The sequence below is a fragment of the Ursus americanus genome, chromosome 27 (assembly GCF_024610735.1).
Source record: "Ursus americanus isolate L20-20 chromosome 27, mUrsAme1.1.p, whole genome shotgun sequence".
NCBI classification, from domain to species: Eukaryota; Metazoa; Chordata; class Mammalia; order Carnivora; family Ursidae; genus Ursus; species Ursus americanus.
The window spans coordinates 20000179-20025632 of record NC_142153.1 but is presented as its reverse complement, the minus strand read 5'-3'; the positions used below and the strand labels follow the sequence as shown (position 1 = coordinate 20025632).

The 25454-nt window shown below is 39.2% G+C and overlaps 1 protein-coding gene across 1 annotated transcript in view; it reads left to right on the top strand.

The window, feature by feature from the left end:
- Positions 1 to 25454, top strand: part of ZDHHC2 (zDHHC palmitoyltransferase 2) — a 68215-nt gene that overhangs the window by 3616 nt on the left and 39145 nt on the right. Inside the window, exons 2-3 of the mRNA XM_045779372.2 lie at positions 20473 to 20499; positions 21637 to 21731. Coding sequence (XP_045635328.1) covers positions 20473 to 20499; positions 21637 to 21731 — 122 coding nt within the window. The remainder of the gene's footprint in view (positions 1 to 20472; positions 20500 to 21636; positions 21732 to 25454) is intronic.

Below are 25454 nucleotides of genomic sequence, written 5' to 3'. Positions count from 1 at the left end.
TCTGCAGTCTCAGCCATGCTTGGTTCAGTGGACACACGAGACATGGTTTCTATGTTTTACAAACACATTCACGGCAGTTACCTTGTTAACTTTGCGTGTTGAAGAAGGTAACTGAAGTTTTCCCTTTTAAGTGCTAACATTCAAAGTTGTTTTAACTATTTTTCTACCTTTTTATTTTGTGACCATTTCAAATTTACAGAAAAGTTTCAAGAACAGTACAAGAAACCTCCACGTACCCTCATTTTACCGTTTTGGCTTCCATGTTTCTAAAACGTATTACTTCTCCACTCTCACTTTAGGCAGGGGCCATGAAACAGTTACTATTCTGTTGTGTACACGCATGGTTCTGAGTTTGCTTATGGCTTTACTTAAGTCATTTGAAGCAACCATGAAGCTTGGCAAGCTTAGAGATTACCTAGGCCAACCCCCTCCCGCATTTGTAGATGAAGGTAAACCTTCAAGCTCCGTGTCCTTTCTCCAAATTAACTAGTGAAGGTGTCAGCTGTGACTTCAGTGGCTGTGGTACGAATGTTAAAATGTCTCCCTTTACCTTCAAACCCCTCCCCAGATCTCTCTAGTCCAGTGGGATTATTTAGCATGTCTGTTAAACTTTGATGTTCCTGCGTACAAGTTAACACAACACTGAAAGTGAGCCAACAGCTTTTACAAAATGATTTCAGCGTTTTAGAATGATTTATAGTTTGGGCCACATAGTTAAAACCACTCAGTTCCGCTGCTGTAGCAAAAAGGCAGCTGTAGACAGTACCTTAACAGGTGGGTGTGACTGGGTTCCAATGAAAGTATATTTACAAAAACAGTCGGTAGGCCTGACTTGGCCCTTAGGCAATAGATTGCTGCCTCGGGGGTATGTTAAGAAGTGAGCCCCTTAGAATACTGGGTGTTACTCACAGGTTTGCAGATCTTTATTAAATAAAAACAATCCTCAGAAATGATTGCAACCTCTTATATTCCACAGTGATTATTGAAGATGTTCAAGATTTGAATGAACTAGTTTACATACTTTGAGAGCAATTTGGGAGAGATAGTTTTTTTTTCCTTCTTTTAAACAAACATCTTTAAGGATAGAATATATAAAATCTCATACTTAGATACTGTTAAGCTATGATCCACATTAATTCAAGGGTCATTGCAAGCTCAAGGATGGAGACTGAATGGGGCTCCAAATTACATTCCGTCATGAATTGAATTTGAACTAAACAGAGATGGACGTGTGTTCTTAGTATTGGTAAACTATCATTTTTAAAAAATTTCCAGGAAATTAGAGCTGCTTTTGAAAAACTACAGACCTATGATCTTGGGAATAAGTGTTACTATCTGTAATTCTTAAAATAGTTTTAAATGACATAGAAGGTACATCCATAGAAAACTGATGTAAATGTTTAATGCCTCTATGACTTAGAAATCTTTTCTTGTTGACAGTAATGATGCAGAATATGTCAGTTCTGTGACTTCTTGACATTCTCAAATATTTTGAAGATTTTAAATTACATGAAAGAGGGATAAAAACTCAACATTTCATCAAATCTAAAATTCCAATGTGTAAGATATGATGTGCTCCAAATTCTTGATCTGTGCTGCCTGCTGTTTGACTTTAATATAAATGGTCCCTGGAAAAGCAGGAGAAGAGTAGACTCTGCTTAATGCTTTCTTGGTTCCATTTAGCGTGTCGGAGAATTCCTTTTCTTTTGAGGTATTGGACAATGCAGCATTACTGTTTGCTATTAAATCCTGTTAGACATGACATATCTTATATAATAGAGACAACAAACAATCATCACAGTGGTGGTGCAGAGGTGCTCCATAATTATTGAATGAATTGATCTTATTGTGATGTTTAATAAGTCTTATTTGATCCATTTTTTAATGTAAGAAGATGCCACTGGATAATGTAAATAAGTAAAAGAACAGGATCCAGTAGTAAAAACTCAATTTAAAACTAAGGCTTGTTATAGAAAGTTTGCTTTCAAATGCTTACTGAGAATGTCATCCCTGCCATTAAATTAAATATGTGCTCCAGTGTTTCCAGTAATTAAACAGCAGCCAAAGGGATGGTTTCTTAAATTATGATAATTAATTTTCTCTAATGATGCACTTCCACAAGGTGAGAAAGAAGTCAGCTTCAGAGAGGGTTTGAGGAAGGTTCATTCAAAAGCATTTATTGAATCCTGTTTTGTGTCCCCTACAGAGGTGATCTAGAGGAAAACTTAATGGAGATCTTTTCCTAATAGCTAAGAAAAAAATTACCTCTGGAGGGGTGGGGGAAGACCCTGAAATCTTCTGTCCGGCTTTGGCATAAGGAGAGGGGGTTGAGCCCTTTCAGAATGCCACTCCCAAGGCAGAGGCAGGAAAGCAGAAATGGAAAACAAAATACCCCACTCCTAGGAGCCTGTGAATTGGTTGCTGGACCAGCATAAAAGAATAATCAATGAAGTAGTTAAAAAGAGCTGATGGAGAGCACGTCAGTAGTCATGAATTTCTAATTATATTATAAATCATACCACATGTAAATATCTCAGAATAAGATTCCAACCAGCAATTTTGGCTCTGGCTACGAACTAGGTGACTGTTTTAGCTCCCTCCTTTCGTACTTGATGCCTGATCAACTTTTACTCTGCTCCCAGCTCAGGGCCTGTGATTTGGGGGGTGAAATTGAGGAAGCAGAGAACTTCCTGAAAACAACTCATTGAGTCTTGGGAAAGACTGGAGAACCTAGCTTGGGAAATAGGCAAACATGAAGAGACGGTGGATGAGGTGAAACTGGCATCCCAGAGGAATGGTCTTTCGAAAGAGCTGCTGCTGTGGTGTCTGGCCATCACAGAGCCCCGGAAGTACTCCTCCCTGTGACTTGGTCAGAATGATTCCAGGAGCATCAGCAGGCTGAGCTGAGATTGTTGTGCCCATGCCCCAGGCAGCAGGGTTCAGCAAGAGCAGGTGTTTGATCTTTTTGGCTTCCATCGTAGGAAGAAGTGCCAGGAAGACAAACGCACACACACACACACACACACCCACCCACACCCACCCAGAGATTAGCATAGATGAGGATTCTCATTAATGTTTTTGTTTGTCTTTATTTTTCATCTTGATGGAAAATTTATGCTTTTTCATCTCAAAAAAAAAAAATGGACCAGTGGCTTATATTTTTTAGTTTATGCTGCTGATTTCATGTATTTTGATGGTTGCGTCCCATCCCTCAGCCCTCTTTTCTCTAGGAAGTGGTGAGTTCATGAGTCCCCTGAGACTCCAGCACTGTTTGTCATGACTGTAGAAATACAGTCTCTAACTTGCAAAGTGATAGATTAGAACATGGCATGGATCCTTAATGCTCTCTGTTGGGAAAACAGTTTTCCAAAGAAAGATCATTTAGAAAGACAGTCTTAATATGATGTGAAACTGTATGATTTTCTATTACCATTTGGGGTTACCACCGGGAACTAATAATAAAAGCAGAACATAATTGAATTAATTTCTTCATAGTCTGTTAGAAAATTCTTGAGATATCTTTTAATTCCCTTAAGGGTAATTTTATTGTAATGTCTTCATTTTTATCTCCGTCAAATGCTGAGAGTGCAAAAGGGTGGAATACGCAGGGCAGGGGGTGGGGCGAGGGCAGCAGGGAGGAGGTAGGTGACCTGATTTCTTAAGAAGCATATGGTAGCAATAAAGTAAGAAGCTGTGCTTGCTTGAAATGTTTCTCTTCAAAATTCTGTCACATTTTGAAACATTTGCGTAGCATTTTTCCTAATTTGACTTTTCATCGGACTACGACTTTTAAATTCAATTAGAAATATTAGTGCCAGAAATGTTACAAAATCCATTTTTATTTGGGAGGTACTCTTGAACAAAAATATGTGCTGTGTTGACCATCTTAGCACTTCTCTGTGCTCTAGAATGTGTACCTAACGGCAGTTCCTTTTAGATATGTTGTTGATTACGTTTTAAAAATGCAAATGGAGGAGAAGTGCTTTTATAGATGATTGAGTTTTATTTCTTTGCCAGTGTTTCTCCATGGTATCTGAAGTTTCTCCTCTTGTGAAGTGTAAGTGAAGCATTCCTGTTATACTTAATTTGACCTCTTCGGATTTATTTGCTAGCATTGCCACCCTAGAGGAGCAGAATGATGCAGAGGAGTGCATCAGCAAAATAAACACCAATAAACAAAAAACCTTTTTTTAAGAAACATCCTTCAAAGTCAGTAGCCCAAGAATGCAGTAGTTTCAAGGCAGTTTATCTTCATGATCACCTTACAAGAGATATAATCCTTGTAAAAAAGAAAGCAGTTCATGTATTTCTCAGAACTTTGTAGACTTATTTGATTATGATTCAGCAAAATCTGGAAAACTAAAATGCTTTGTCATGGTTATATTTTTTTTTATATAGAGATAAAATCAAGTTTCTGTCTCTGTGTTGTCTCTGGATTTTCACCATATTTGAAGCATATGTTAGGAATGAGGTGTCTTGAAACTCAGACAGGAGTCTGTCCCTGATCCTGTTGAGGGCCCGAGGGTCATCTCAAAGTGGTAGGTAGCTAAATCTGAAGTGTGGCTTTTCACCACATTTGTAGGGATCTGAAATATGGTGTGACTTAAAATATCGTCTCTGTACTGTCATGTTATTCACATTGGGTGTACAGGTGAGAAGAGCAGCCTGCTTCAAAAGAGCTGATGTCAAGCTGTCATGAGAGACACCTGATTCCACCTACAGAGAAGGAAAGAGATTTCAGTTATAAGCCCCAAACTGAAAGTCATAAGCCTGCTGTGAATTGCAGGGGCTAATCTGTGATCGAAGTTATTTCCAAGTAGACAACTCCGTATGACGTTTTAGGAAGAAAGGAAGTCAGAGAATTATGTACTTGACTGTATATGACTGGTGATTATCCAGGGCATCTCTGGGAGGCCAGTTAACATGAAGGGTGAGCACAGAGACCAGTTTGACTTAGCCAGGGTTTTGATCATAGCATATTTGTAATGAAGTGCAGCCTATTCCAGGACTGGGTAGGACATACTAAAAGCTAACAACTGAGAGCAGGATGTCAGTTGGAGAAAGGTATAAAGAGTAGGGATTCATTATAGGCCCCCCAGAACTTGCATTTTAACAAAGAATTACAAAATCCAAGAATTGAGTGCATTTCAACCATCCAGAATTTATTGACTACCCTTTTAATTTATTCCTTCATTCAAAAATATTAACTCCTCTTAGAGTTTACATTCTAGTTGCAGGGGTGGGGAGAACATATATGAAACATAAATAAGTAGCTTCTATAACTTTTAAGTGCTATGACCAAAAGCAAGGCAAAGACAATGGGGAATGCCAGTGGAAAGTTTACATTTTAAATATGGGCACTCGTGAAATCCGAGCAATGATGCTGAGGGATTTAACCATGATGGTGTGGGGAAGAAATGCATCTCAGGTCCAAGGAACAGTCCCTCTAAAAGGGAGACTCCTGAGGCCGGAGTCTGCCAGCATGTTAGAGGAGGAGTAAGGAGATGATTTTGGCTGCAGTGGAGGGAACAGGGCAAGGGAAGTAGGTAACAAGGTCAAAGGGACGTGGAAAAGGCAGAGATTATATCGGGCCTCATAGGCCATTGTGAAGATTTTCGCTCTACGTGGAGTGTGAGGGGATTCATTGCAGGATGCTGAGTACTATAGTGACATGCTACAGCTTATATTTAAAAAGATCGTACCTACTTCTGAGTAATGTAGGCTATTTCAGCAATCCAGGTGAGAAAAAAATGGTATGTCACACCATGGTGGGGTCGTAGAAGTGGTGAGAGGTGGTCAGAATCTGGATGCATTTTCAGAGACCACAGAATTTCCAGACAGACTTACATGAGTTGTGAAGAAAAGGAAAGAGTAAAGATGATTCCAGTATTTTGGACTAAACACCAGGAAGGGTGGCGATCAGTTGAGGTGGAAAAGCTGCAGGTAGAATGAGGTGGCCTTAGATCAGTCGTGGGAATGTTGACATTGAAATAGAGATGCTGAGTGAACAGTTGTATTTATAATTTTGGCATTTGGGCAAGGGTCGGGACTGGAGGAATACATTTGGGAGTCTTCAGCATATAAATGGATTTAAAGAATTAACGCTGGATACATTTGTCCCACAAAAAGAATATATGGAAAGTGAGCAGAGACAAACCATTGAGAGTTCAGGAGATGAGGAGGTACCAGCGTGAAACAGAGGAAAATTGAGAATGCAGTGTCCTGAAGCCTGGGGAGGAAGGGGGCTCAAGGAGGAGGGTAGGTAGGAATCAACAAATAGACTCACATGTCCAATAGAATAAGGACTGAGGATTTAACAAGTGTGGATATTGAACTTTTATTTTGAATTTGTTACTGACTATACTCTGAAGACCCCAAACTGAAAAGGTTTATCAAGAAGAAAAATATAAACCAGTGTGCAGATTGCTAGGAAATCTGAAATCAGTCCAAATTTTAAAAGGCTTTACTCTATTAGGCAAGCTTAACTTTCTCATTATACGAAGATAATCTACAGAATATTTCATGAGAGCAGTAACAATGTCTGCTAACATTGTAGCGCTGACGGAGAGGACAACACATAGCATGTAATACTTCGTTTTCTTAAATGAAAGATTACCGGCTGAACTTGTTTTATGGAGCCTTTTGTGAGCCCAGCAGACATTTTAAGCATCAAAGAACATGAATCCTTTATGAGAGCATTATTGATTTTACCTTTTTATTATTTGATCACTCGGAAGTTCATAAACAAACTTGTAATATTTTTATGGTTTCAAGTTATGGGCTGAACCCCCCCCCCCCCCCCGCTCAAATTCATGTTGAAACCTTAACTCCCAGTAACTCAGAATGTGACTGTGTTTGGGGATAGAGCCTTTAAAGAGGCAATTAATTAGGTCGTTAGGATGAATTCTAACACCATATGATTGGAGGAGGTTTGGACACAGACAGGTACTGAGGAAAGACTATGTGAAGACACAGGGGGACGATGGCCATCCACAAGCCAAGGAGAGAGACCTCAGAAGGAACCAAACCTAGTAACATCTTGACCTCAGATTTCTGGCTTCCAGAACTGTGAGAAAATTCTTGTTTGGGTCACGCACTCAGCAGCACTTTGTTATGGCATCCCTAGCAAACTAATACGCAAATGCAATAATCAGATGCCTTGTTTTTTTTTTTTCCTTTTTGGACATTGAGATGTAATCATCTATCGTAAGGATTTAGATGAAATTAATTGTAGAATCCATTTGAAAATTTAAAGGAGCAATTAAAAATAATTTAAGATATATTAAATATTAGCACTAATGTAAAAATAATCACTAAAAAATAAGCGAAATACATTTGCACAAAGTACTCAAACTCCATTTTCATAGTTTTCAGATAACTGAACTCTCCCCATGGAGCGCTTACATTTTTTTTTTTATCCCTTTTGGATTAAAAAAAGAAAGACCTTCTAAAATGTTTCAACTCCCCCTTTCCTTGCCCTAACCTTTCTCATATAGAATATGCTGAACCGTGAGTGAAAGCTATCAGCCCGAGACAGATAAATGTATGAGGTGGATATCCGAGACCCTTGACGTCCTCAGACCTGCATTCCAGTTTCTTCTAATTCCTATTGACTGAAAGGGTCAAGAAGGAGTGGAATTTGTCATTTTGCCTGGACATTCTTTTGAATCTCAGGCATTGAAGATCTGGGAAGGCTCATGAATGAAGCACTTCAGTGGAAATGCCTAGCCAGGCATCTACATTTTAACAGAGATGTTTCTCTCTTTGCCACTTCAGAGGTTCCTTTTTTGAAAAGATTAAGCAACAAAAACCCTTAACTGTGGGAATAACCAAAGGTGGGAAAGAAAACTTTAGGTCAAGGTGAATATTACCTTAATTTGTAAGTTTGAGAATAAGCCCTAGAGCAGGTGATTTTTATTTTATTTTTTTATTGTGGTAAAATATATATAACACAGAAATTTACCATTTTGGCCACTGCCATTTTTTCTTTTTTTTTAAGTTTTATTTATTAAAGTACTCTCTACACCCAATGTGGGGCTTGAACTCACGACCCTGAGATCAGGAGTCAAATGTTCCTCCTACTGAACCAGCTAGGCGCCCCTGGCCATCTGCCATTTTCTCTGTACATTTTAAGTGTGCAGTTCAGTGGCACTAAGGGCATTCACATTGCTGTGCAGCCATTGCCACCATCCATCTCCAGCATTTTTTCATCTTCCGCAACTGAAACTCTATACCCATTAAGCAATATACCCCATTCTCCCCTCCCCAGGTGCTGGCAACCATCATTCCACTTTTTGTCTCTAGGAATTTGACTATTCTAGGTAATTCTCATAAGTGGAATCATATATTTGTCCTTTTGTGTGTGTTTATTTCACCTAAGTATAATGTCTTCCAGGTTCATCTGTGTTGTAGCATGTGTCAGAATTTCCTTGCCCTTTAAGGATCAGTAATATTTCATTGTATGTATATGCCACGTCTTGTTGATCCATTCATTTGTTGATGAACAGTTAGGTTGTTTCCACCTTTCAGCTATTCTGAATAATGCTGCTTCGAACATTGTTGGGCAAATAAATACCTGTTCAAGTCCCTGAGATCAATTCTTAAGGGTATGTACCCAGAAGTGTAATGTTGGATTATGTGGTAATTCTAAATTTAATTTTTTTAAGGATCACCATACAGTTTTCCTGGAACAGTTGATTTTTGCTGAAAAGTGTGATTCCCGAGAAACCTGCATATGCCCTTGTAAACATCCACGTTTGAAGGTCTCCAGAAGTATCTGCGAGGTCCACCCCAATGTCACTGTAGCAATTTGTAGCTGCCTTGTCCTTTTATGGTGCATTAGGAAAATTGGTGGTCAGGGAATCATGAATAATCCCATTTTGCCCATGAGGCAGGCTTCATTACTGGGGAGTGTGTCCCTCATGAAATGCTGGCCATCAGGTATGTCCCAGGCAGAAATGTTAAGAGCTGCTGGCTTATTGTAGTCTAAAATTCAACAACACTTCTTGAGTAACCAGAGCAGGACTGCTAACTGGCAGAAATTGTATCTTTTTAAAGGGCAACGTGTTCACGAGTGTAAGTGGTACACACACTTAATAAACACAAGCTGGTGAGGAGAAGTGGGGGAAACTTGTCTGTTTCTGTGGCTGCATCAGTAACCTGTGGTATTAATCGTGCACTAGATTCTTATCCACCGCACAGGGACGACACGATTCACAAATGAATAGCAAGGCATTTGAATTGTCTGCAGAGCTAGGGTAAATGGAAATGGTTTACAAAGAGAAGCAAAAATCAGTACGTACAACTGGGGAGAGATCCAGGCAGGAAACAAGATGCAGCTCACACAATGAGCAGGAAGAGACTCAGTCCAAATATTGATGACTGTCTTACTCAATTCTGTACCCAAATTTTAAAACTTCCCACTTAATATTAATGAATACATCAACCATATAACTAGGTGGTATTCGTATAATACTGCACTGTTGTAATATACTGTGTCATACAGCAGCGGCAGTGCGCGTTTTTCATCTGTGTGTGGGCTGCCAGTTTATGATTATATCAAATTATACCAAATTTGCTGCAACCAAATATACATTCCTGCAGTTACTGTCAGGTAGACCGCTAGTGCTGTAGGACATGCAGTGTCGGGCAAGGGTATGACTGGTTGCACATCAGAAGGGGAACGCTAATTCATGCTGAGATCAAAGGAAGATTGTGTGTGCTGAGTTTACCACGTGAATATGTGACGGTAAAGTTACAAAAGAAAATAGTGCTTGCCAGTGACTCGGTACTGAAGGATGATATCCACTTTGATACCCTTGCATGTTTTACTAGATATTGTGACCCGGTGCAACACTGCGGTAATTATTGCTAGTGCTAGTGTTGCTTTCAGTCTTCTGATTATCCCTTCAGGGGTGCTGCTGTAAATTCCATTCTGATGAACATCATAGACACAAAGGTTGGAATTACAGCTTTATACAGTTCCTTCCTGTGGGGTACCACATAAGTGCCAAATAATTTACACAGACCTAGAAATATTGGTTTAATTTTTAAATGTATTATATGTGCTTTGTAATATGAACCCTGGTCAGATGGTACTCGACACGTAGCTGCTAGCCAGGGAAGTTTTCGAAGGTTGTCTGTTTCCTTGGAGAAGCAAATAAGAAGCATTAATTTTTCTACTTAATCAGACAGTGTTTAGTAGTGAAGAGAAAGCACTCTCAGTATTGTCCTCTGTGTTAATTCTGAGTATACCAGATAATGAGATTGATCTAATGACGCTAAAAAATGTACTACAAAAATTGTTTTCATCTTGTCATATACATATTTTTAAATGCTGAAATAAGCTAAATACAAGTAGCATTTTTTGCTTCCTACCAATAAATAAATATGTACATACAAGTATAAGAAAGATGATAGTTACATTGGGTAGTATAATCATTAAGGCCCTCCCAATTCTAAAACTTTGGTCTTGACTAATGAGGGAAATGTTTTCAGGATATAAAATCCCTGCCTGATCTTCTCCCTTGTGGTGGACAGCCATCATATGGACACCAGGTAGAACTTTGCTAGGGGTGTAGGGTTCACTACAGACTTGCCTAGTTCAGAGGAGTCGGACATGCCTGTCAGGCCCAAGCCAAAAAAGGGCATCTGGAATTGGAAAGACAGGCTCTTGATCTTGAAAAGATCCAGGCACTGTAGGTGTTTGAATTGTAGCCATGTGTGGAAGAGGGAGGACCCATACAATTCTATCTAATGGGATGAGTAGACTACCTGCCCTGAAATCTGCCCAGCTTGCTGGCACCAGGAATCTCTTCTATTTTCATTTGAGACAGGGGGATTATAGGATTCCATTGAGTAAGCTTTGAAACGAGGACACTAAGTTCAAGAGACCAGCCCTGAGATCAGATTTCCTTATTTAACTGCATGCTTAGTACAGTCAGTGATTCAGGAATTGCCCTTCCGAAGCTTTGCCAAGGGGAGACTGGCAGTGAGTTTTTCAGGCCATACTTGTGAGACAAAGTTTTTTATTTCCCTTTCAAAACTGATATTTTGACAGACCTACACATTCTTAATGATTTAAGTGTATGTTCCTCAGCTTTCAGTTGGAGAAGGTGGTTTTACACTGTCTGTTTCTATAACGTAGAGCTTCTTAGATATTTGGAACAACAATTTGGTCAAGTTGCTAAAAAATGTTATTGAGAGAGAAAAATACTTTTAACTTGGAAGATTCTGATCACTGTAAGTTGCAAATTAACGTTTCAGGACAGATGAATGCTCTATCTCTCTTCATTGCCAGTTTCTACAAGCAGGGGATGTATCTTGGGAGCCTGTACGCTGTGTAGTGCTGACCTCAAGAATGATCTTTCTTTCCCTCTACTGCTGAGGAGGGAGGTCAGCAAACCCCCAGCCCATCTCCTAATCTTTCCTGTATCACCATCTCCCTCTTGTCCCAGGAACCCAAAGCTCTGTTCCCTCCCCAGTTGCTGAATTGAGAGCTCAGGAAAGCCCAGCTCCACGTAGTGCCCTGAAATATGACCAAATATTTTTTTAAGATTTATTTATTTAGGAGAGAGAGGGAGCGAGAGAGAGGATGCCAGCGTGCAAGGGAGGGGAGGGGCTGAGGGAGAGGGAGCCGGGGAATCTCAAGCGGACTCCCAGCTAAGCTCGGCAACTCAGGGCTCGATCCTGGGACCCTGAGATCATGACCTGAGCCAAAATCAAGAGTCGGATGCATAATGGACTGAGCCAGCCGGGTGCCCCAGTATTACCAAATATTGTAATTATTTGTGTCCAAAGTTTGTAAAATGATCTGTTTCTAGGTTATGTTTAGTTACTTGAGGAGAGGTGACAGAGAGGACATTTTAAACCCTGATCTCCAGTGCATCCTGAATCAGAAATCACAGGTGGTAGTGTGGTATTAAATGGACAGGCCAGGGGTACGTGAGAGCAGCAAAGAAGGAATGACTGTCTGGACAGAGAAGCCCAGGGGGGTGCAGTCAGAGCCCGGGAGGCCAGGTGGAATCCTTGAAAGAATTTTGGAGCCAGGAAGACTTATATTTAGATCCTAGCTCCATATGTTATGACCCAAATAACATTAGACTAGTTATTTTACCTCTGTAAGACTGTCTTCCTAACTTTTAAAAGTATGATAATACCTCCCTTACAGATTGCTATAAGGTTTAAATGCGAGAAGCATTGACAAAATTCAGCACAACCCCGACATACAGTAAGCATTCAAGAAACTACCCCTTCCTTTAGTTCTCCCTCACCCCCTGACATCTGACTCTACCCCTCCCCAGCCTGGGCAGATGCCCTCTCACCCCCACTGGCCTTCACCCTGCTCAGGCTTCAGTCGTATTTTGGAGAGTGTTATGGGCTGTATTGTGTCTCCCCAAAATCCATAACTTGAAATCCTAACCTGCAGACCTTCAGAGTGTGACTGTGCTTGGATACAGAACCTTTAAAGAAATACTTTTGTAAAATAAGTTAATTAGGGTGGGTACTAATCTAAATTGACTGGTGTCCTTATAGGGAGAGGAAATTTGCATGTAGACAGATGTGCACAGAGATAAAAAGATCTGAAATACAGGGAGATGACCGTCATCTGCAAGCCAAGGAAAGAGGCCTGTGAAGAAACCCATGCTTCCAACACCTTGATCCTGGACTTCTAGTCTTCAGAACTGAGAAACGAGCCGTCTGGTGTTTAAGCCACTCAGTGTGGTGCTTTCTCAAGCTGACAAATTCAGGGGGTCGTGGCCAAAAACAGGTGTGAGGGCCTGCTGTGGAGAGGAGAGGAGTATGGATGTGGCAAACTCAAAAGCCTTCCCTTCACAGAATAGCTAATTTTTATAACATTGCCAACTTATAATTTTTCGATTATTCAGGTGGGTTATGCATCAGAAAAGCTTTTGGCAGCCAGTATGGAGGACTAAGCACCCAGATGACAAATGCCTTGCATAATCTTTTGGACCATAACCTGTTCTTACATAAGAGACTTCCTGTATCTTGGTTAAAATTGTCTGACTTACTGTGGTTCATTTTTGTATTTGAGGTTGCGTTGGGCATTTCTTCAGGAAAAGTTCTCCGGTGATTCCTCAACCATCTTGCATGATTGTTTGATCATTTCCAGCACGTAGTTTGGCTCAGTGTAGTTTGTTAGATATAAATTTTGAGTTAGAGGCAGGGGGAATGCATCAAACCACCTGGGAAGTCTGACTTTTCCCCACAATGACACAGCTCCTCATAGTGAGAATCTGGTGCGTGTCAGGCTTTATCAGAACCTCGACTGGCCATGGGGGATGGGGGTGGGGAGATGCAGGTGGGGAGGAATTGTGAGGAAAGGAGCTCTGGAAGGGGTAGGGAAAGAAAATATAGTTTAAAAAATCACTTGTTTAAAAAAATCACTTGTTTAGTTTTTCTTATATTAATTTGCCCACGTTGTAATTCACCTGCATTTTTTTTTGCTTATTCACACTCAAAAAGTCTTCCAGAAATTTATTCCCTTCAACTTCGCATTGCACTCTCCAGCAAATTGTAGCATTCCTGCAAGCTAAAAATGCACCACGTACTTCTTTCTCCAGATTGTTTATAACACAGTTAACACCAAACTTTGGGGAACTCCTAACACTTCCCTCTTTTGTGATATTTATGTTCCATATTCAGCTAATATTTATTGAATCCCTGATATTTAGTGTCAGGTTCTATTCTAGGGGCTTTCACTTAACGTTACCTAGTTTAATTCACAAAACAGCCCAATGGGATAAATATTGAGATAAGGCTCAGAGAGGCTAAGTAACTTGGCCAAGATAAAACCTCGTCCCCGCGGAGCCAGGACTCAAACCAGGGAGGAACATGGAAAAGAAACAAATGAAAATAATTGCAGATTGTGCTAAGTGCTAAGAAAGAAACAGTGTATTGTAATGATTGCAGGGGTGAACTGCACCTAAGAGCCTCTGTGCAAAACTGACTTTGAAACTGCAGCTGGAGAGATGGTAAAGAGCTAGCCAAGATTGGAGCTGGGGAAGAGCTTTTCAGACAGCGTAAAGAAACTGAGGTTTAGTTATGTTCTCGAAACAGAAGGCCGGCCTGTATGCAGCTTAGTGAGCAAGAGGATGAGTGACGAGAAGTGATCTTGGAGAGGTACGTAGGATCCAGATCATGTTTGACCCCGGAGACCTAAGTAAGGAGATTGGACTTTATTATAAATTCAGTGCAAAGCCATGGGAGGGTTTTTAATGAGATGATGCTATCAGTTTACATTTTAAAAGAGATCATGGCTTTCTTATTATAAAATGAGTTTTTGAGGAACTGTATGAGGATCCAGTGAGGAATGTAGATTGCCTGGCATGATGTTTGTGGTTAGGGCTATTGGGATGTTAGTCTGGAGTCCAATTGGAAGCCATGTGTTGGGAAGTTCTTCATTATGAAGCCTTATCCTTACTCTCGGCTTCTATCTTGAAGCTACCACTCTGCCCTTGACAAAACTATTCCTATAAATCCACTGATAGATTTATTTGGAGAGTGACTTTTGTCCTTGGTTTTTAAAAGTCAGTGATTTTTCAGAATACATCTGAGTAGGACTGTGGATAATTTTAGAGCCAGAGGAACTGTCAAGATAAAGTACAAATTTTTCTTTAAACAATAAAATCAAAGTACAGAACAGCCGAATGTCATGATCAAGGTCACACATATTGGGAGGACTGGACCAGAGTCCAGGTCTCCTACCACCCAGTTAAATGCAAGTGCAAAGGATCTAGACAGGGGACAATGTTAGCACGTTCAAGAAGCAAGACAGCCTGGGGTCGCCTGAGTGGCTCCGTTGGTGAAGCATCTGACTCTTGGTTTTGGCTCAGGTCATGATCTCGGTCAGGGTCATGGGATGGAGCCTCAAGTCAGACTCTGAGTTCAACGGTGAGTCTGCTTGAAGATTCTCTCCCTCTCCCCCTCCCCCACCCCCATGCATGCTCACTCTCTCCCTCTCCTTCTCTCCCTCTAAAATAAATAAATAAAGCTTAAAAAAAAAAAAAAAGAAGCAAGGCAGCCTGGAGTGGCAGAAACATCCTGCACAAGAAAGGGAGTGTCATGAGATGAGGTTAGTGAGGAAGGGAGGAGGGACCGCAGTTGTCAATAAAATTACAATGACATATGAGAATAATGAAGGAAAACACAGTTTGATAAAGACTTAAAAATATAAGTAGATCTGTTATAAAGAAAATTAATTAAAAGCGTTTCTTAGGAAGAAAAGAATACAGTTGGAGTTCAGCTGGACATATTGATCTGAATAATGTATTTTCTTAAGTCTGTCTTTGAAATGGACTGGCAGCAATGTCACTAGAGTATTCACGGGAATGATTTGTCATGTACCTCCTACCGTCCAAATTTTGATCTATAATACCTGAAAAATGAGCCACAGCTTCTCGGAAAGTAGCTGAAAGGACAAAGGATCCTACTTCAAGGCGGTCGCACAGGCCACTTTAGTTGGAGAATTCACTGTCAATTCGACAAACTATTTCAAAAAGAGCATTATTAATTCTGTTAGAGTCACTTGAGTGTGGAGAATGAGCGGTAAGGGAGGGCTTTGGTGACCTTAAAGGAGAGTAATAGCAGTGGAATCTGGGGTGAAAGGCCAGCTGGACTTGGTTGAGGGAGGAAGAGGAAGCTGGAGGGGCTAGAGACAGTGCATTTGGAAGATTGTTAAAATCAGTTTTCCCGTGAAGAGGCCAGAAAAATGGGATAGCAGCCAGACATGAGGTCAGAGGTGAGACTTTGTTAGGATGGGAGATATTAAAACATATTTGTTCTGCTACTACTCTTTTTGTTTTAATCTTCCGAATCTGAGCTGCTTTGATTGCTTAATTGAAAATGCCTTAATAACCGTGTTCTTGTTTTTCGTTAGTTTTAACTTCGAATTAAGATGATCTCATACGCTTTAAGCTTTTTGAGCACAGGGATGGAATCATATTTGCCATTTTATCCTCAATAGTATAAGCATAGTGTAGTTAGTGAATGTTTTTCAGTGAAGGAGTTAAAGATAAGCCCAAAAAAAATAAATAAAGCTGGGCTATAAAATTGTCCTTATAATTCATTCATTAGAACCAAATGTTTATTCTTGGCGTTCTTCATCATCAGACTGCATATATGGGGTTAAGATGGATCTGCGTCAAACTGAATTTGGAAATAGCATTGTGGATTTATATAGAAAAGTTACTGTGTACATGCAGTGTAGGTAAGTTATTCCTCCAAAAAAGAGAGTTTGAATTTGAAGGCAAGAAAAAGAAAATCCAGACTAAGAAATAGAAAGATCGCAGCAATACGCATATGCAGTGGAAGTACCTAAAAACCAAATTGTTCTAGTAACAATTACGTAACTGTTCTTTGCTAATTTAAGAGGGGAAAGTACTTTGTTTTTTCTACTATGAGGGTGTATTTTAGTATCTGAAGTTTTGGATTTGGGATGTACTTATGACTAAAAATTGAACTAGATTTAAGTTACCAGCAGTTTACTGAGCTGCTTCTTATCAACAGATACAATTTTTGACAACCAACTCTTAATGTATAATCACCAAAGCCAAATTTTTAAAAATCAGTCGCTAAAAATGTAAGACTAGAATGATCTTTGAGATGATGCCCTGCTTTAGATCCAGATTGAATTTAAATCAATCAAGACTAAATCTGCTCTAATATTTTTAGAGCTGCTTATAGAGAATAGGCTTGATAGCATCCTAAATAATCATATGGGTGTATAAATAAACTTAATTTGGGTGGGATTATTTGTAGTCAGATTTTAAGAGATAAGGGATTTTATTATTGGTTTCCCTCCAGCAGATGCATAAAGATGTACTGTAGTTAAGTTGCTAGCTCTAGTTCTGATTTATTGATTTATAATAAGTAATAAATATATAATAAATAGTAACCTTCGGTTGAGAACTGATGTAAAAGATCAACAGGTATCTTCTTGGTAGATTTCCAGAATAAAACTCAATTATAAATTCAGGGTTTGATGATGAATTTTATGTCAAGCTGAGTAGTCTGTGATGGCCAGTTGTTTAGTTTAACCACAGTCTAGATGTTGCTGTGAAGGTATTTTTTAGATGTGGTTAACATTTAAACCAATAAACATTGAGTAAAGCCATAATGTGGGCCAGCCTCATCCAATCAGTTGAAGACCTTAAGAGAAAAGATTGAGGTCCCCTGAAGAAAGTATGTATGTATGTATGTATTTTTTAATATTTTATTTACTTACTTCCAGGGATTGAGAGAGAGAGAGAGAGAGAGAGAGAGAGAGATGGCACGAGAGCCCACACAAGGCGGGGGAGGGGCAAAAGCCGAGGTAAAAGCAGGCTCCCTGCTCAGCAAGGAGCCTGACCAGGAGCTGGATCCCAGGACAGTCCTGGGATCATGACCTGAGGCAAAGGCAGACGCTTAACCTTGGCCTGAGCCACCCAGGGGTTCCTGAAGAATTTCTGCCTTTTTGTTATCTTGGACCCAGGATTGCAACGTTAACTCTTTAGTGGGTTTTCCGCTTGCAACCGGCTTTGCAAATTTCAGACTTGTCGTCCCCGACAATCCTGTAAGCCAGTTCCTTAAGATCAATCACTTCCCCCCTTCTCTGTCTCTGTCTCTCTCTCTCTCTCTCTCTCTCTGTCTCTCTCTGTGTGTGTGTGTGTGTGTGTGTGTGTGTGTGTGTGTGTGTGTTGGTTCTGTTTCTCTGGAGAACTCTGACTAATACACAAATGTTTGAAAACTTTTTCTGTAGAGGACCAGGTAGTAAATCTTGTAGGCAATACAGGCCATACTGTCCTGTCCACCTACCCAGCACTGCCATTGTTAACACAAAAATAGCCACGTAAATGAGTGGGTGTGTCTGTGTTCCAGTAAAAACTTATCTACAGAAATAGGTGGCTGGCTGTATTTGGAACAGGACTGTAGTTTACTGACTCCTGTATTAAATGATTGCCTGATAATCCATGCCAAAGAGATAAGGGAGGGTGTGTGTCTCTCTCTCTATACATAATAATTTACTATCCCCACTTCCTCTCTTCCTTTATTTTATATATATACACACACATATATAAACACATACATATATACATACTTTTAAGGATATTTGTTCAAGTGAGGTTTGAATCAAGAAGCAGTTTGTCATCCTTTTGTATATTAGGGGTTATTACTTTGGCTGATAATCTCAGTCTTCAAACTTAGGTTTTACGTGTTTTATCTTTACCCAAGAGTTTCTTTTAAAAAAAAGAAAAAAAAAAGATTTTATTTATTTATCTGAGAGAGAGTGTGTGTATATGAGCATGGGGGGAGGGGCAGAGGGACAAGCTGACTCCCCACTGAGCTTGGAGCCAGATGAGGGGCTCCATCCCAGTCATGACCTGAGCCACCCAGGTGCTCCCCCCCCCCAGAGTTTCTTAAATACTTCAATAGAAAGTCTCACTCTTATCAATTCTGAACTAATAACTGACCATTCAGCCTTTTTCTGACGCGCCATTCCGTTTCTTAGAGGAATAAGTAATGAGGGAGGAGACTGATAGGTGGACAGGGCAGCTGGAGAACACAACTGGCAACCCAGTCTACCAGCTTTGCCATGTCTGTGATCGTTCCGGATTCGAAGATGTAATCCTTAAATGCTATCATTTTGCTCTTGGCAAACAGGAACATCTTTGATGAGGGGGGTAATTATTTACTGTCCCCACTTTCTCTCTTCCTGTACACCCTAAGTGCCAAGAAAGTGTTGTGATTCCTTAGGATCTTTCAACAAATCAGTCTTTGTTGCCTGCTTGTAGCACAGTTGGGGAAGAGTTAACTCAGGAATATTGGAAAGTTAGAAATCTCTAAAGTGAAATAATATCACTGTAGGCGGCAGAGCAGAAAGAAGTTAGGCTGATCCAAGGTAAGATTAGGCAAAATAAACTTTTGAAGTGAAAACTAAAATTGTGACCCATAATGTTAATATGGTATGTATTTACCATATTACCATTTGATTTACCGTATCACCCATCTGTCCCATCATGGGTATTAGAAATGCTAAAGGAAATTGAAAGCCTAGGGAACATTGAAAGGAGTCGCATCAAGGTTGGTGAGAGATCTGGACGACATATATTATTTGGACTAAAAGAGAACATTTAAGGGAGACACAAATAACTTTATGTAAAGTTCTGTCATTTAGATTTTCTGTTTATTGCTACAGATTGGAAGCCTAGATACCATAGGTAGAAGCCACAGAGAGGCTAATTTCAGCAACCTATAATCCTATAATAATTCTTTAGAGCAATCCAGTAATGGAATGGACAGTACTCCAAACCTATGGGCTCCTGTTGCTTCTAGAAACGCCTAAACTGACATTCAGGAGCTCTCTTTAGGAAGGACATTTTTTGGATCAAGTAATCTTACAAATCTCTCACAGCATTACCCTCTGGGTCCAGTGCTTCTTAAAGCAATGAAATCATATTCCAGGAAATACCATATTTTTGCTTATTCCAACTTCCAACTTTGAGACAGACCAAAACTTCCAAAAAAGACTTTAGTACAAAAGGAGGAATACCACATGGGAAATAGAACAAGTAGGTACTACAGAAGGTAGGAAAACTGTCTGGATCATCACTCAACACAGTGTCTTGTCCCAGCTTGTTTCAGCTCTGTGGTCCCTAATCTAGGGTCCTCATCTACCTTGGGATGTTTACAACAGCCCCGAAGGGATGGCACTTTCTCAGGCATTACCTGCCTCTCTCATTGTACAGTAGGGAGCTATTCATCATTGGGCATAAGAATTATACTTAGAGAAATTTGGCAAGAAGAGTGTGTGTCATGGACACAACATTTTATTCTTTCTAGAGAGTTGACTAGGCATTTGCCAACTTATAAAGTGCCATAAATGTCTCTGGAAATGCAGTGATCTGGAGAACACTGCTTTTATCTGAACCTTGAGTTGGAAGGAAGACTAAGAAACCATCGATATAGGATTAAGACCCACGAGGAGCAGGCCTGACAGGTTTTGGTTTCTATGTGGTATTCTGGTCTGAAATGCCAACAGAGCCCTGGCTGAATGCAGACACCAGTCTTCCTTCTTCACCCTCTCTCCCGCAGCGCTCACCTCTCCTCTAAATAAAGTTGAACAAATATTTAAATAATGTTGGTTTGGGGGCGCCTGGGTGGCTTAGTCATTGGGCGTCTGCCTTCGGCTCAGGGCATGATCCCAGAGTTCTGGGATCGAGCCCCACATCAGGCTCTTCTTCTGGAAGTCTGCTTCTTCCTCTCCCACTCCCTCTGCTTGTATTCCCTCTCTCACTGGCTGTCTTCTCTCTGTCAAATAAATAAATGAAAATCTTAAAAAAAAAAAAAAAAGAACGTTGGTTTGAAGGAGAGCCAAATTATTAACATACTCGAGAGCCCTACGTCTCTTTCAGGCCCTGTGTTTGCCGTGTCATAATCTATTACTTATCTCTTTCTTTCTGTTTATTTCTGTAGTGTCCATGGAAAATGTTGGAGAACAAGGTAAGATATGTTTTACTATTGTTTTAGATATAAGATTTTAAAAAGAATTAAGAAAACAGTATTCATTTAGATTTGGTTGGAGCTAATAAATTATACTTTGAGAATGTGCAGTCCAGGTGGGGTTAAAGACTTCTCTCAGTCTCCAGACTGAATTCTGTCAGACGCTTGGCAAAGACCTCTCGCTTGAAACGGCAGCCATTGTGCAGAGATTCCTGTGGCTTTGAGATAGAGGAATATCAACAATCTCCGGTTTCAACTCACAGTATTACCCCATACCTGAGTCACGCATATTGTTTGTGGAAAATGTCATTAGCTCTAGTCATTTCACACTAATTTAAGTGCGTGAATGGATAACTGAATTTTTAAATGATTCCATGAGTATCATCATTCTTTAAAAAGATGATAAACGATAAATGAAGAGTATCATCATTTTTTAAAAAATTGCCACACAGTTTTAAAATACCAAACATGCTGTATTTTAAATTAGCATATTTTATTCAGTTGTGTCTTACAGAATTAATATATATATTAATGTATTATCCAGAATTGATCAGTCACAGTATACAAAATTAATATTTTATATTTGCATAGTACAGTATTTCAAGACTAAAACACCATACAAAGTGTATTTATATACATTGCCTGAAAAAAGTATGCTTTTCTTAACAATTATCCCATGTGATAAACAAGACACTTGAACTCCTGTTGGAGGAAATCTCTTTTCATCCAGATGGTCTCTGTTTAAATATGTAGTCATTAAACAATCAGGGCCAACAGATTTGACCACAGCTAAGCAAAATTAGCAAAGATCTTCCCAAATAGGAACTGCTTTTGCTATCCTTTGTCAGTGAAGTAAGGTTCTTAAAGCCTGAATGTTTTAACATTTGTTTAATTGTGTGTTTATTATTTAAAGTTGCAGGCATAGCTGCCTACTTTTAAAATTTAGGAAAAGTTCCTGTTAGCCATTTGGCCAATAGATGGGCCTGCTTACAGATGAAAGCTTTCCTTTCATGGGATATTAAATAATTACATTATTAAAGAATTTGGTTAATTTAGAACAAGTAGATCTTTTGTGACTATTATGATTTCAGTTTGTATTTGTATATTATAATGATAGTTATGTTCTTCTCATTTCAGTTGTGTGCCTGATTGCTTATCATCTACTTTTTGCAATGTTTGTCTGGTCATATTGGAAAACTATCTTTACATTACCAATGAATCCTTCAAAAGAAGTAAGTTAAAATATTAACAGAGTTATCCTAAAGTTGGAAGTCAGTAATACTGATGTCTGAAGAATGAATTTTATGTCTTTTTGTTAATGTTTCGAACTTAGTGAGTGTACTGATTTGTTTATATTAATGTGTCTGTTGGTAAATACTTAAATTTTCACTTGCGCTGGGTATTATATATCTGATGTTAAATCTGTTGTGTGTTCCATTTCTACTTTAGAGTCAGACATCAGGGTGGATGGATAGATATATATAGATAGAGCCGAAGATAGACATTGCTATATTATAATTATCAATTATCATACTAACAGTAGATTAGTTGGCTGTCAAGCACCAGAAACAACAATAAAATAACAATGTAACTCATCTTCTCTTACATTCAAAGTCTATAGCTAGTCCGCAGCTTCTTGTTCCGACATGTATAGCCACCATTTCCAACATAACCTCTTGGCCTAAGATGGATGCTCCAGTTCCAGCCATCATGTCTACCTTCCAGACAGCAGGTCAGAGGAAGTAGGATAGAGGAGTCAAAGTAAATGTCCTTCCCTTTAAGGATACTTTCTAGAAGTTGCTATTGCCAGCAACTTACTTTAGGACACTTTCTACTTACTTTAGAACTTAGTTATATGGCCACATTTCTTTGTGCAGAAGGTTGGGAATGTAATTTTTATTCACAGTGACCATGTTAGCCATATTAATTAACCATGTCAGAAGGAAATTGTGGATACTGGGGGAGAGGAGAATAGCATTCTGGGCTACAGAAGGTTTTAAGTAGAGTGATATGGTCAAATTTACACTTCAAAAAGATCATTCTAAGTTATTTGTTTCTGAGTCTTTCATTCTGGTTAAAAGTTCTTAGAGCAAAGGACTGTCTTACTCATTTCTGTATTGTTGGCACTTAGGCCAGTACATGTTTGTTGAATTGAAATAAACTTTGTTCCAGTAATAATGGTAGAGTTTTAGTTGGCCAAGTTTAAAAAAAAAAGAAAAGAAAAGAAAAAAGAAAGGTCTAGGCATCACTGCAAATTGTTCCCTGAGGTAATCTGTTTAAAATGCAGCTGTGGTCAAAAAGGCCAATAAATATGCTATATGACCTGGGAAAGGATATTAAAAATAAAACCACAGATATTTGCAGAGAGTTAGTGGTATGCTTGGCCTAAAATATTTTACATGTAGCCTTTTTTCCTTCTACTCTCTACTAATTTTTTTCCTACCTTTTCTTCCCTCCCTCTTGCCCTGTTTACTTCTTTCCTATTATCTTTCTTACCTCCATCTGATCTTAGTTGTAGGTATGAAGAAGAACGCAGACTCCAGTCGGAGGTGATCTCGTCCTCTCTGGTGCTTTACCTATGACTTGTGTATTGACAATTCCCAAATCTATTTCCAGCTCTGACCTCTCCCGTTGCAAACTTATAAATTTCCCTGCCAAACATAGCTCTTTAATCCACTGACACCTCAGATACAGCACATCAAAAGCTGAAGTCACCCCCCCCCTTCCCCAAACCGTGACTCATCTGTTTCTTATACTGGTTAATACCACTGCCATCAGCTCATCCTTCTGGACATTCCAGCCTTCTGGAAGCTTGGCAGCCTTGGCTGGAATTCTCCCACTTCCTTGCCCCTTCCCCCAACATCCAAATCCTGCTGATGTTTTTACTTCCTAATTTTTCTTTTTTGGTTCCAACACCCCCCTCTTTTTTTCTTTCTTCTTTTTTTTTCATACCATTACCCTAATTCAGGGTCTCAGTTGTCTCTTTTATCTGAGACATTGTAGTCTCCCATGGGGTTTCACTATTTACAGTCTTGTCTACATTCCCTTCCCAGAGCCCTGCAAAATTTCTTCCTTTACCCCGAAGCTGGAGGTCTAAAATCAACTTTAACTCTTCCGCTCTACGTCTGACAGCCCTTTCAACCAGTTTCCCTATTCTGTGTATTTTCAACATAGTATCTGGGGATCCTTTCAAACCATAAGACAGATCATATCATTCTTTTGCTCAGAACTTTCCTTTAATATCCAAACTCGCTCAGAGTAAAAACACAATTATCAACTGTAGCTTAAAAGGCTGCACATGCCCTGCCCTGACACCACCTCTCTGACTCTCTTCAATGCTGCCTTAGTCACATTCTCGTCTCCTTGCCCATAGGTCAATATGCATGTTTCGGGGGTCTCGAAGCCTTGACCTGCAACATTCTTTCCACAGATAACTGCGTGACCATGTCCATTACTTACTTCGTATCTCTATGTCTCTGCTCAAATGATACCTTCCTTATCTTTGAGGCGTTCCATGACCACTCTGTATAAAATGGTAAACTCCTATCCCGGGAATTCCCTATAAAGCTTAACCTTGCTCTATTTTTCTCCATAGCATAGCATTTGATAACTCATGCCATATTCATTTTTTATATTATTCTTAGAATGTAAGCTCTGCAATGGCATTAACTTTATCTGTTATGTTCACTGACCCATCGCCAGTACCTAGAGCAGTATCTGACCCATAAAAGGTACTCAATAAGTATTTGCTAAATGAGTGGACAGAGAGTAAAAGTTATATGTTAGTTATGTGAGATGCAGGTTTGTCCTTATAGCTTTGACAGAGGTTGAAGTAACTTCTAATTTCTCCCTAAAAGTATATGTGAGATCATTGGCTGCAAATGGGAGAGAGGGAGGTTGACCGAGGCTGGAGAGAGCAGACGTTTGAAATAGTGGTTGGAGAGATAGGAAAGTAAAATGTAAAACATGGAAGAAATAACACAGTATTGAGGGAACGGTTGAGATTGAGGACTGATTTACACCGGTAGCAGGCTTTGTTGGTGATTTTTCTACAAAAAAAAAAAACAAAACAAAACCATATGCTTTATTTTATTCCTACAACTGTGTAAGAGAGATACTATTTATTACCGCTTTACAAATGGAGCAGTAGGCTCTGAATGTTAGCTAATTATCTCAGGGCATCTAAAGCTAGTGTGTGGCAGAGCTAGCATTCAAAGTGAAGTTGTTCAGACCATCAAGTCCACACTCTTGCCAGTTTACTGTGCTCTGGTATGGAAAGTGGATACCACAGTGGGGTGTGTGTGTGGGGAGGTGCAGCCAGGACATCATTTGGGAAAAAGTAGCAGTTCTTCCATTTTTAGTGTTTCTTTTTTTTTTAATTTAATGTTTTTAGTGTTTCTTTTTTTTTTAATTAAGTTATGTATATAAGGCATAGAAATTTATAGAAATATGTGAAATATATATAAAGTATAAAATATATATAAAGTTTCATATATAAGGTTTCATATATAACAGCTAATAATAAATATATAAATAAGTATGCATATCAGTCTGAAATTATTTTTTTACTGATGGGTCCATGATCAGAAGAATTTGGAGACCATTATTATGAAAGAAAAAGCCCTGACTTTGCTGGCTAAGAATCTTGAGTTACTCCATTAATAAAATGCAAGATCTCGCCCTAATCTTTTAATTGGTCAGCAACCAGAGACCCTCCCATTGCAAAATGAGGGGTCCTTGACTTAAATTGACCATAGACTGCTCTTAGCTGCTAAAAATCTTAGAAAAAATGGGACTAAAGTAGCAGGAGAAGAGGTTATATAAGAAAATAATGTTAATATGTTCTTGTTACTATTGAGAGAATTCTAAGAAATCTGAAACTAAAATTTACCTTTTTATATAACAAAATTTTTAAATTGCTAATAGTTTTTCAATTTATAAGATTTTTCTCCCAT